The sequence below is a fragment of the Echiichthys vipera genome (assembly GCF_963691815.1).
Source record: "Echiichthys vipera genome assembly, chromosome: 17".
In the NCBI taxonomy this organism is placed as follows: domain Eukaryota; kingdom Metazoa; phylum Chordata; class Actinopteri; order Perciformes; family Trachinidae; genus Echiichthys; species Echiichthys vipera.
The window spans coordinates 8,393,351-8,407,150 of record NC_139842.1 but is presented as its reverse complement, the minus strand read 5'-3'; the positions used below and the strand labels follow the sequence as shown (position 1 = coordinate 8,407,150).

At 40.6% G+C, this 13,800-nt stretch overlaps 1 protein-coding gene across 1 annotated transcript in view; it reads left to right on the top strand.

The window, feature by feature from the left end:
* Positions 1-13,800, top strand: part of cacna1ha (calcium channel, voltage-dependent, T type, alpha 1H subunit a) — a gene marked incomplete at both ends in the record, with an annotated part of 120,797 nt that overhangs the window by 91,025 nt on the left and 15,972 nt on the right. The window contains 9 exons of the mRNA XM_083930962.1: positions 3,680-3,783; positions 4,035-4,158; positions 4,945-5,013; positions 5,110-5,294; positions 6,391-6,517; positions 7,130-7,255; positions 8,027-8,116; positions 9,312-9,525; positions 13,408-13,559. Coding sequence (XP_083787088.1) covers positions 3,680-3,783; positions 4,035-4,158; positions 4,945-5,013; positions 5,110-5,294; positions 6,391-6,517; positions 7,130-7,255; positions 8,027-8,116; positions 9,312-9,525; positions 13,408-13,559 — 1,191 coding nt within the window. The remainder of the gene's footprint in view (positions 1-3,679; positions 3,784-4,034; positions 4,159-4,944; positions 5,014-5,109; positions 5,295-6,390; positions 6,518-7,129; positions 7,256-8,026; positions 8,117-9,311; positions 9,526-13,407; positions 13,560-13,800) is intronic.

Below are 13,800 nucleotides of genomic sequence, written 5' to 3'. Positions count from 1 at the left end.
AGGCCTAAAATCACTGTGGAAACTCAAATTAAACTACGCTTTTTAATGCTTTTTATGGTGGAATTGTTAACTGGGACTATTCCTCATAGTGTTGTACAGCTATTGATGCTGTCAAACACATTCTCTGTTATATAACTTTAAATTTAACATGCGTTTAAATAACATTAATACAGTATTTCTTCTTTTTTCAGTAGAAGTTCCTCCATAGGGAAACACACTTTCTCTTCACTCTCCAGCCGATGGTTTAATACTGTGTTGGTAATATCCAGGATGTAAAGTTCTTAAACAAGTTTTTAATGAGTACATATAAAATACTATCAGTTATATTTATCATTTGGAACCACATTTTGAGTTTTGTGGCTGCAGATGCATGGAAAAGACATACTGAAAATGTGAATATCACCAAGAGATATGTATGTGAATTAGGTACAATTGCCTGAAAAGTGATGAATCAGAGCAACAACATGTGTGAGGTAGTGCTGAGCAACACATGTAAGTTGGGGCTTTGTCTGTTTTCAAGCAGGAAAAAAATAACGTTTAGGTCACAAACTTTCTCAAATTACAGCTAACCATAACCAAAAAATGTATTTCTGAATAAATTTGAGTTGAGAAATTGTAAGGAAAACTTTTAACACAAGGACCAGTTGGGAATAATTCCTAAGTTTTAATACAATTACATTTATTCTTGTACAAGAAGAGAACACAGTACACTTCAACATCATCATCTAACATGCAGTTGAACAATAACGGTTGTCATGGTGATATATTTAGAAAACACAATACGTTATCTCTGGGTTTCCCAACAATCTGCAGTCTCGCTGGCTCAGCATGCACTGTGAGAAAAGTCTCCCTTCTCACAGTGGAACACAAAACAATGTATGCAACCAGAGCTCACACATTATAGTGGTATAGTGTTCTAAATTTTTCCAACAGAAATAGACTATACAGTAACAGAATATTGATTCATATTTCATCAGCATTGCCTAGTTTGACAGTATGATTTTGAGTTTCGTGAGACTGGTGCAGTGCGCTCGTTGGACCTCCCTCAGTCATCTTCTTAAACCTGACTCGTATAGATAAATTATTGTGATTGGTCCGCTCAGGGCCTGGTTGGCTGGAAATCAGTCTGAATGGGAGAGGGGCCAGGCGTGAGTGCCAAAGAAAGTGAAACATGAGCTTGCTTAATGACAGCCGTTGGAGTCACAGGAGGCCATTTGTGAACAGTTGTTCTTTGAGGTTAGATTGTTGAATCTCCTGGGAAGGGATGAAAGAGCTGCATTGTAAATTGGAGATTAGTGGTGTCTCAGACCTCCTCCTCTGTTTAGCGATGGTTTCTCTACTTTTGCATAGGTGGCTTCTTTTACTCCTCGTTCAAACCATCTGTCCTCTCTGTCCAGGATGTGGACATTGTTGTCATCAAAGGTGTGGGCTTTCTCCTTGAGATGTAAGTGGACAGCAGAGTCCAGGCCTGAGGAGTTAGCTCCATGCGTTTATGCAGTGGTTGTTTTGTTTCTCCAATGTAGAGATCTTTGCATTCCTCGTTGCATTGGACAGCATAAACAAAATTACTTTTGTGTGTGTGTGGTGTTCTGTCCTTGGGATGTACTAGTCTCTGTCTGAGTGTGTTACTGGGTTTGAAATACACAGGGATGCAGTGTTTGTTGAAGATCCTCCTGAGTTTCTCTGATACCCCAGCCACATACGGAATGACTATGTTGTTTCTCTTGTTTTCTTTTTCTTTTTCAACCACTTTGGTTTTCTTTCTGGAAGCAGCTGCCGTTTTCACAAAGGTCCAGCTGGGGTAACCACAAGTTGTGAGGGCGCCTCTCAGGTGAATGCGTTCTTCCCCTTGGGCCTGTGAGCTGGTGGGTACGTTATCAGCTCCATGTTGCAGTGTTCGGATAACTCCAAGCTTGTGTTCCAGGGGGTGGTGGGAGTCAAACAGTAGATACTGATCTGAGTGAGTGGGTTTTCTGTATAACCCTGTCATTCTCCATATGGACTTCACAGTCTAAGAAAGGCAAACGATTGTCCTTGACTTCTTCTCTCGTGAACTTGATGTTTCTGTCCACAGAGTTTAAATGTTCTTTGGATTTGATTTTAACCCATGTGTCATCCACATATCTGAACCAATGGCTCGCGGTTACTCCTTTGAAGGAGTTCAAAGCCTTGTCCTCTACCTCCTCCATGTATAGATTTGCCACAATAGGTGATACTGGTGAAGCCATGGCACAGTCGTGTTTTTGTCTGTACAAAATGCCATGAAACTGTAAATATGTGTTGTTCAGGCACAAATCCAGAAGTTGGCAAATGTGGTCTGGTTTGAGATTTGTTTGGTTGTGTAAGGAGTTGTCCTGTGTGAGCCGCTCTCTTACTGTGGCCAAAGCTTCAATGCTTGGAATACCAGTAAACCAGGAAGTCACGTTGTAGTTTACCATGGTTTCATCTGGGTCCATTTTTAAGTCCACGGAGTTTTGGATGTGGTGTGCCACAATATTGGCAAAGTGCTTGGCAATGTTATAAGTGACCGAGTTTATGCTGCTGACAGTGGGCCTGAGCGGGGCCCTTCTTTATGGATTTTCAGGAGACAATATAAGCAGGGGTTGAGTCCTGGGGATAGAGCCTGTAATATTGTGAATTGTCAATGACCCCTTATTTTTGTATTTGCTGTAGACACTATAACCTTCTTTTTGTAACCGCTGGTAGGGTCTCGTTTCAGAGTATTGAGAACAACTGTGCATCTACCTTTGTCTGCTGGGAGAATTGTGATGTTGTGGTCTTTGTTCAGTGCTGTTACTGGTTTTCTCTCCTCAATGGTGAGGTTGGATGGAGGGACCTTAGCTTGGGACAAAGCTGCGGACACTTTTAACCTTAGCTGTTCAGCCTCAGTTCCACTAAGGTTGTTTTTTTTATAGCAGATTCTGTAGCTGTAATCAACTCCACTATGGGTACCTCTTTTGGTGTCATGGCAAAGTTTAAGCCCCTGGCTAAGACCTCCTTCTCTGGCTGGGTAAGATCTCTGTCCGACAAATTCTTGACCAATCTGTTATGTTTCTTTCTGTGCTGGAGTGTCAGTTTTGTGCCTCCAAGTGAGTATTTCTGTGTTTTTGCCAATATTCCGGGATTGTAAATTGTGAAATTTCTTTGTTTGTCTTTCTTTGCTCTTGTTGTGTTGAGATAGTTGGGCTTTCTGGGTGAAATCCACAACTTTCTCCATGATAGAAACAGGTAAGATTGATGTCAGTTTCCGTAGTGAGAGGTCCGCTTTCTCTTTAAGCCCGTCAATAGTGAAATTGACCTGTCTTATCCGCTCACTGAGAAGCTGGTTTTGAGCCTTTTCTCCACTCTATGCCCTCTTATAAGGGAATTCAAGCATAGGCAAGTTGGTGTAAGCCTTTGTTGTTTGCATCTACGACTAAACCGTAGGTGGTTTCTGCAATCTGTAATCTGTGAATATTCTCATTTGTCCAGGTCATCGTTATCCCCAAAGCAATCTCAGTCAAAAGCAACAGTACGAATTTGATGATAATGATTGTGGTGCTTTGGTGTGTGATAGAAGTAAGGATTTCACAGCTGACAATAACAATGGTGATAATGTCACATATTGATAAATTGCAAAGAAAGTGTTAATTGTTGTGGTTGGGGATAATGTTGACATTATCTCATCTCACCTCTGCAGAGTTCTTTCTGGTGCTGGATCAGAAAAGAGCTCCGTGACATGAAGCCCCGCTGGTGCAAAGAGCACGAAGACTGGACGCTGTATTTGTTCTCCCCAGAGAGCATGTGAGTCTCTCATACACAATGCAAATCATCAATATGCTTTATTTCTAGTTGGCTTTCTTTCTCCCAGTTTCCTCTTCCCTCTTCTTTGCTTCTCATTGCTTTATTTAATTATCTCGATTCCCCCGCTCATTTTTCTTCTGTTCTACTGCTTTCTCGCTGCTAATTGTTTAGTCGATAGATTTAACCGACCAAAGACATTTTATAGATGGCTGTGTCTGTGTGTGTGTGTGTTTGTGTGTGTGTGTGTTTAGATTACGTGGGTGGTGCCAAAGTGTGATCTCTCACAAACTGTTCGACCACGTGGTTCTGGTTTTCATCTTCCTCAACTGCATCACCATCGCTCTGGAAAGACCTGGTATACTGCATCACAGCAAGGTAACACACACACACACACACACGCACGCACGCACGCACGCATGCACGCACGCACACACACACACACACACACACACACACACACACACACACACACACAAATACATACCAATCCTCACTTCCTCTGGTTTCTACATGCTTTTCAGTCATCTGTCTTTCCGATCTGATAGACTTTTCTTAGTTTTGAATGCAACTATCTACACTGTATTTGTTTGTTTAAAAGTCCATGCTTTACTGACATGTCTTACATTTAGTTATTTACAGTGGAATGTAATACAGCACACATGAAAAAATATGTGATTACATAGTAGCTACTGTTATTGGTTTTTCCAGAGCCTTCAACTGAATAACTGCTCATGTTTTTGGGCTCATCATTTTCTAACATGTGAAACTGCATGTTTTGGCCACCTAAGAGATTAGAGTCATTTTGCATAAATATTGATAGAAAGATTACTCTGATTTTCATTGGTTACACAGTGCTAAAACGTGTAACATGAGCTAATATAAACTTCCTCTACATTAACCTGACTGGGGGCTTTTGGGGATAATTTACTACAGTAGAGATACTGTTGACACATAGATAGAAACTCACTAGCTGAGCAACATCAAGATAAAAAATACTACCCACAATACATCACTTTCTTAAAGTAACAGGTTAAATGTATAAAACTACAGCTGAGACTTGCTCCATTCAAAGAGAACAGGTGCTGCTGTGCATACCAAATGTGTAATCCTTGACATTGACTTTATATGAGTTTATATTCAACTCACTCTCTTCGTCTTTAGGAGCGAGTGTTTCTGAGTGTGTCCAACTATGTTTTTACCGTGATCTTCCTGGCAGAGATGGCCATTAAGGTAAACAAATTAAATTCTGCATCAATAACTCCCTAGTTATTTGATCTAATTTAAATCTTAAGAGATGTTTTAATAATTCCATAATACTTTCTCTAGGTTGTAGCTCTTGGTTTCTGCTTTGGGAAGCAGACTTACCTCCAGTCCAGCTGGAACGTCCTGGATGGTTTGTTGGTGTTTGTGTCTCTAGTTGACATTCTGGTGTCTCTGGCGTATACTGGCGGAAACAGGATCCTGGGCATCCTCAGAGTTCTGCGCCTGCTACGAACATTACGCCCACTGAGGTACACAGTTTGTGTGTGTGTGTGTGTGTGTGTGTGTGTGTGTGTGTGTGTGTGTGTGTGTGTGTGTGTGTGTGTGTGTGTGTGTGTGTGTGTGTGTGTGTGTGTGTGTGTGTGTGTGTGTGTGTGTGTGTGTGTGTGTGTGTGTGTGTGTGTGCGTGCGTGCGTGCGTGCGTGCGTGCGTGCGTGCGTGCGTGCGTGCCTGTGTGCTTGCGTGTGTTTGTGTGTTGATTTATGTGGATATATCGATATGTAACACCACACATACAGTAAGCATCCCTCCTTATTTCATATGTCTATCACTTGTACTGGTGTCTGTAGGTATTGGACTATATGTGCTGGTTAGGGTTATATGGTATGGTCTAAGATTTACAATATAATTTGAAGCATAGACGGTACGGTATTATATCACGGTGTATAAATGTATCTTTAAACGTTCTTCTGCTTCTGAATTACTGTACAATTACTGTACTAACGTACAAGCTTGTGGTTTTTGTTTTTTGTTTGAGTATTTTCTTTTCATGCTACTCCATGCTTCTACTCGACTACGATTCAGTGGGAAATATTCTAGGTTTTACTGCACTAGATTGATCTGATAACTTAAGTTACTAGTAATACACAGGCTTCACAAGTGACAGTTATAAAGAAATACTTCTCTGTCCATTCGCTGTTGACTTGCCGGTTTTCTGTGTCAACCTTTAGTTTTTTCAAAGTAGAAAGAAACATTTAGGTGGTGATTTAACAAATGATTTAAGCAGAATTAAACGATAGCAAGAACAACAACAGGCACGGAGAGGAGCCATGCAGAACCACACAAAGTCCATATGGTGGGAGCGAGCATAACGCTGTGGCCATTTTTTCAAATAGGCTTCTACTCAAAGGGACAGTGGATATTTCCTTGCAGGCCGGATCCATTTTTGTTTTGCCTGCATGAGTTGTGTCATTACGCCTGAGCTGCTCTGCCGGTTACACGGTAGAGTCAAAATCCATACTGTAGCGCAAATTCCTGACGTCATACTGTCTATACCGTTCATACTGTACACCGGTAGTGCTGGTACTAACAAACATCTGTATGTCTCTCTTCTTTTTTTGTTTCCAGGGTGATCAGCCGGGCCCCGGGACTAAAGTTGGTTGTGGAGACGCTGATCACCTCTCTCAGACCCATCGGGAACATTGTCCTGATCTGCTGCGCCTTCTTCATTGTCTTTGGCATCTTGGGAGTGCAGGTACTTTACATTCACACACAGTAACACACACACAAACTAGTTGCCTTAAACAAGTCACAATTTCCTGAGCTAGGTAGGGGTCCAATCCACACGCTGCACTGATGATTCTGCTTTGTCATTATGGTTTTCTAAGCTTGAGGACGAAACCCATCATCATCTGTAGTTTAAATGTCAGAGCGGCTGCATATATGATCTTAGCTTGGGGGGGTTGGAAGTGTCTTGACTACCAAACGATCAATTGTTCCTTAAGAGTGTGAGATGTGAAAGAAGACAATAATGTTAAGTGTGAAAAGGAACAACATGACTCCCAGACCAAATTTTAGCCCTGGGCACTCTGATAAGAATGTGCTCTATGAAACGTCCTTTGATTGCTTGCATGAATAGTTGGATGTTTAAAAAGCCATAAGCAATTGAGATGTGTAAATGACAGCCAAATAGCCCTGCAGACCACTCTCTCTCTCTCTCTCTCTCTCTCTCTCTCTCTCTCTCTCTCTCTCTCTCTCTCTCTCTCTCTCTCTCTCTCTCTCTCTCTCTCTCCCTCTCTCTCTCTCTGTCTCTCTCTCTCTCTCTCTCTCTCTCACACTCCCTTCCTCTCTATATCTTGCTCGCTAGCTGTTCAAAGGGAAGTTCTTCCACTGCGAAGGTCTGGACACGAAAAACGTCACCAACAAATCTGATTGTCTACAGGCCAACTACCGCTGGATACGAAGGAAGTACAACTTTGACAACCTGGTTCAGGTATGGATTAATGGACTGAGGGTGAGAAAGGGAGAAAGAGGGGGAAATAGGGAGGTACAGAAGAAGATAGGTATTACAATGATAACAAATGAACTAGCTTAAACATACTTATAAAATATAACTTTTTTTATTGCAACCTACAGTGCACGTACAGTAGTTTGATCGTCGTACATGTATTAGTGCTGTCTTAGGCTCTTCATACTGCGACAGGCGTGCAAGAATATATTCAATTCAAGAAACTTTATTTGTCCCTGAGGGGATTTGGCAATTCAAGGGCACACAAGGTAGTTGTATACACACCAAACAGACTTCATAGGTGTGTAGCTGAGATCAAAATGAAGGGCAGGTTAGAAGATGGGTGTGGTTGGAACCAGGGTACTAGGAGTAGGGGGGTAGGAAGTAGGGAAGAGGACATTGGCCGTCCCGACTTTACGCCCCTGGCCCGATTTGCCATCACGGCTGATGTAATCCCGTAGCAAGATGGTCTCTATATTCTTCCTGTCTTCACTTATCTTACATTCTAACACTAGATACTTGCAGATGGAGGTTTAAATAACTCACTTTATAAATGTGATTCTTTTAATTGATTTACAATATTATTTTATATTAATTTATATTTAGAACATTTTAAATATGGAATGTATGTCTACCTTGCCTTATTTAAGGTTAAATTGTTCTAAATGCACTGTATATAAGTCTCTAGGTGTGATAATACTTGGACCAGAGGAATACCTGTGTTTTGACTAATTTCTCCCCGTATTTCCTACCCAGGCTCTGATGTCTTTGTTTGTGCTGTCCTGTAAGGATGGCTGGGTCAACATCATGTACGACGGGCTGGATGCAGTGGGAGTGGACCAACAGGTAATGATGCGAGGAATGTGCAAAGCCATTCAACAGAACTGGTGTCAAATATGTTGATGGTTCGGTTTCAGCTACATGAAGCCTGATCCAGTCCTGTGTGTATTGAAACCCATTTTACTCCATATTTAGGAACTACACTGACACTCCTCTCTCCTCGGACATTATACACATTATATGTCACTTTACAAAGTAATATAGGGGACCATAAATTACTTTGTAACAACTGCAATTCATACTGGTTATTTTATCGTAAAGCCTACTCTCAGCTAAGTGCACACTTATATACAGTTATATAAAAAAATATAAAATTAAATATCACAGCATCATCGTTAATATAACTGTACTGTAAATAGGCTTCATAATATATTTGAACAACAAGTTGTGCAAATATGTGCCCTGAAGACAGCCTAAATGCAGTTTGGAGTATATTGTTAAAACGCATGGGATCCATTTAATTTAAAAAAAAAAAAGCTAATTTAAATAAAAGTGGCAAAGTCTGAGCAAAAGCAAGGCTCAAGAAGGTGAGTTTAAAGCAGGGACTTCAAAGCTTCAGTTCATGAGGCTGTTCTCAGATCCAGGGCTGCCTGGGGTGCTGGAAAAGTGGAGTCATATTTGCAGCAACACAATAAAACTAGGATTTTTTTCCCCCTTGAAACTGCTACGCCAACAGTGAAATTATCCTTTTGAATTCTGGAAAGTTTACTCAAGGTTACCCAATAATTTTCAGTTCAGAATTCACATTGTTTTACTTTCTGTATGTAATAACATACTTTGAGGCTTTGCACTGGTTCTGTGGCATTTGGGATTTATGTCACCTACCTGCTCAAATCGGGTCAAAATCACAAAGAACAAAACGCAATAAAATAAGCACAGGCTTTTCTATGTCTCTACTATTTCAAAGTGTTACATAGTTTAAAGTGGGCAGCTACCACTGGCTTCAGCCGTCGCCATCTTTGCCGTGCCTGAAGTCATCTAACTCCCGGACAATCTAAAAAAATAAGAGAGGTGGAGCATGGGTGGAGCTGAGGCGGGCCAAATGAAGCGTTCAGTCTCCTGTGTCTGCACCCTCATGTCACTCAAAATCCTTCATTATGCAAAACGTTAAGCCTTTTGCCGCTTGGTCTCTACTAAGTGATACACACAAACCATTGATAAGCTCAATCTTCTTTTCTCCGCTCTCCTCTTTTCTTCTCAGCCTGTAAGGAACCACAACCCCTGGATGCTGCTTTACTTCATCTCTTTCCTACTCATCGTCAGCTTCTTCGTCCTCAACATGTTCGTCGGTGTCGTAGTGGAGAACTTCCACAAGTGCAGGCAGGACCAGGAAGAGGAGGAGGCTCGCTTACGGGAGGAGAAGAGGCTCAAAATGATAGAGAAAAAGCGCAGGAGTAAGGAGAATGGAGGGGCTGGTCGGTAGTCTATTTTTCTGAGCACTGCCTGCTTTCAGAGCCTGAAAAAAAAGAGAAAGAGAATGACAGTGATAGGAAACAGGGACATGTAATCAGACTTTAATATAAAAAAGGGAGAGTTTGAAATACTGGCTAGTTCACGCAAAACAGTGATTAATCACTGACAGAAGGCGTGGGCTACGCCAGTCTGATGCATGCAACTGCATGACTGCAGCCCCCCACCCACCTTCCTCAAACACTGCATGCTAAACTTTGGAAACCGGGCCAACCTAACCCACCTCTCAACTGTACATTTGTATTCATTGATTTAAATATTTGTATGCTCACTCTAGTAAACAAACTACCACCACTTGTGTGTCAAAAATGACAATAGCAACAATACAGGATTCACTAGTCTCTGTTGATTTTCTAAAATGCTCAAATTAAATCCCCTAAAACCAAATCCTGTGTTAATACCATTCTTGATTCATAATGAGATTGATTAATACCTGTAATAAGTTGACATTTTTATTCTATGAAGTAACTTTCTACAGCACCTTCTGCATGTGAAGCCCTTGCTGATTTCCTCCATGTGTATCAAGAAATTTTGCTAGCAAAATTTTGATCAGTGAAACATCAACGCTCCTGCCCTTCATCTGGGTGCATGCACAACCTGCGGCGTCTCTCGACACGGGTAGAAGAAGGACATTTCCTGTGAATATGCTTTGACTGGCAGACTCAGAAACATAGCAGACCTTTTGGCTGCTATACTGTACCTGTAAATAACTGGGGTAATAGAGCTGTAAGGAGATACGTTTGTTCGATACGGAAGATTGTTAGTTACAGCTTGTAGAAATGGATGCAGAAACACACCACCTGCACGAAAGAGTCCAAATGCTCACAATACAAATTAGTATGTTGTGAGGACTTGCTCTTTTATTGTTGTCATATTTTTAGCTGAAGAAAAGACACTTGGTTTGTATTGGCTGGAATATCAAAAGAGCACCACAATTTGGCTACAGCACTAAATCCTAGTGCTACTCAATACTACTCAATACATCCATCACAGAATTACACTAGAGGGCAGTATATGGTGTGAGCAGAGCGCCGCTCTTTTAATCTTGTATTGTCTCACTGGTCTAAACCTGCTTAAGGTCAGGGCAATTGTAATATAATCAGATATCTCACAGAAACTAACCCCAGTGTTTGGACATGCAATCAGTCCAGTCATCAATCAAGAAGAGGCAAAAAAAAAGAAGTTTTAGACGATTGAGATTTTTCCTGTGGGGTAAAACAACAAATCACTTTAGTGATGTCATCAAAGAGAAGGGTGGCTCCAGTGTATATTCAACACCACAGTCATGTTCTACATTTTTTTTTATTGGTTAGTAGACTCTAATTTGTTAAGCACAATAAATAGATTGGTATTTATTCAAAGAGTGCTTACTAATTGTGTTGTTGAACGTACCCTGCTCAGCCCCTCTCAACCATTTACATTACATCAAAGGCATGAAAAGCATGGAGTAGACATGGTGTACTAATACGAACATCGATTCTAATATATGGACATGTGAGTATACAGTCTATTAAAACATTGTTTTATGTTGACATAAGAAAGAAATGTGGAGTTTAAAAAAAAAGGCTTTGTGGCTAAATCAATCAAACATTTTTTCGGGCTCATGACAAACAGACAACATGGGTATGGCCATCCGTATAAAGCAGCAACAGCCAATAGGAGGCAATCACATGACCCGCATAATAACACGACAGGTTGAAACATGTCAACAATAATGAGATAACAAAGAAAAAAGGTTTAATACATTGTAAATGGACAATAGGTACCCATATATATATATATGGGTACCTGTTGTCCATTTATTTATCCATTTATAACGTAAGGATTGTCCATTTATAACGTAAGTCTGTCCATCCCCAACACATCCCTTTGGTTAAGTTCTTGTATTGTGTCTCTAATGTTTTCAATGCCCTCTATGCACACTAAGTAATATGAATTGTAAAATCCACTTAAGTGTCTAGCCATATTTAGTTTATAAAGAATATTGGGTGCTAATCCTAATGGCCATCATCTTTTACTCAGTTTTGTCCACCTCTGAGCTTACTCCATGATGACAGCTACTCTTAAACTCTATTTATTATTCAAAGGCTGTAATGCATCTCACTGCTCCCTTCTAAGAACAAGCAAGACATCTATCAGAAGGTAAAGTGTGCAGTGTGGGGTTTAATGGAGACTTCCCATTTAGGTGAGAGTAAAAAGCAAGACCTCTCTGCACTGACATGAATATAATTATTAGAAAGGCAATGTATCTTCCAATAATGCTCCCGTTAAAGGAGCTCTCTTAAATTTTCAGAAATTGAGTGCTGCAGGGATGATGCATTTCTGTAGACCAGCCCGGAAGTTAGCATCGCCCTGGTTCCCTTGAAAAAAGCAAGTTGGATTTTGGATTATTGCAGACAATAAGATCTGTGGCAAATTTCAAATATATTTGTTATCTTCATAAATGAACACCACTTTATGATTTTTGAAGCGTAAATAAAAAAAAAAAGAGGTTAAAAAAAAAAAAAACTACACCACAGTCGCGTGACTTCACCATCACCACAAAGATTCCAACTTCTAAGCCTTTCCTCTTAACATGACCTGATCAAGCTAGTGACCACGACTGTGTCGATGGACAGTCTCACATATTTCTTTCAAAGACGACCGAAAAAGTGTAGATCGGAGCAAGAACCACTCCAAGTCAGGACATGCACAGCAGCATTTCCTGTTTGCCGTGATGACATTTAGTCTCATTTAGCAACTTGTTAGCAGTTGCCTTTTTAAAGACACATAAAAGCTTCAAAAATCACAAGTAGGGGATTTACTGACTAAAATGAACAAAATGTGAAAATCTCTTTAGCTTCGACTAAATCGACTTCACGATGAGGAAACCACAAAAAATGCTAACTAATTTTTGGGTTAAGGACTCATTCCCGCAGCACTCTTTACGCCTGTTTGCTACTTTATTACTCGAGTACATGAGTAGGTCAGGGGTCTTTTTTTTATTTATTTTTTTACCAAAGACTAATAGGATCATCACTTAAACTAGCAAAAATGCCTTGTGTCAGGCATGGAGCTGTAATATGTATACAAAAATTCATCATTTGAGCTAATAAAATGTACTTAGTTGATCCTGTCAATTAAATACTTTTTTGCAAATGATTAAATTAATAATATAGCCTAGCTGTGACTCTCATGTCCTCTCTTTTTTTGAACATACCATACAGGCAGTGGTGTGCACAGACTGTGAGGAGCAGGGGTAATAATGGAAAAAGCACCACCACCACCACAATGAGAAGTGTAACAATAGAGAAATACCTGAGATGCCAGCGTTTAGCATGTGATGTGATGGCTAAAATACTGCAATGCCATTAAGCAACAAGGGTATGGAAGGCCACCCGGTTCAAATACATATGAATTCTAACATGTTAACAACACGTTAATGAGACGTTATCAATGCGTGAAAAATTGACGCGTTGACCTGCTGTTAACATGTTGTCTACGTGTTGTTAACGCACCGTCAACCTTGTACCTGTATTCATATTCGTGTTGTTGTTTACATGTTAGAATTCACATATATTTGAACTGGTTGGCTTTCCATACAAATGTACCTTCCTTGAATAAAAGTATAAAGTATAATATGGGTGCTTTTACAGCCTGAGCAAAAAGAGTAGTGGTGGCTCCCCTTCCTTAGCCGCTGCACCTTCCTGTGTACACAGCTGGACAGTTGGTATTTGAATTTCAGAGCACAGTTGCTCTTTCTGTCTGTCTGCTTCTTGATATTTGTCTCTCCTTGTGTCGCCTTTGCATTTATTTATTTTGTATATGTGCGTGTTTGTGTGCTCCAGAGGCCAAGCAGAGGCCTTATTATGCGGACTACTCTCCCCTGCGTCTATCCATCCACACACTGTGTACCAGCCACTACCTGGACCTCTTCATCACCTTCATCATCTGCATCAACGTCTTCACCATGAGCATCGAGCACTACAATCAGCCACAGGTAATGTTTCTGCACACACACGCACACGCACACACACACACACGCACACACTCACACATTATAGGTACCTGAAGGTAAACGTGCCAGATAAATGTAATTGTATTGTTATAATTGAAGTGTTGTCTAGCTTTAGCTGTGTGACAGCATGCTATAAATCTGCAGTGTTTTGTATTCCTGTGCAAAGCGGCCAGTGCAAGTATGTTGGCAAGTGACTGTGATCGCAAAAATAACCTTAAGGTGT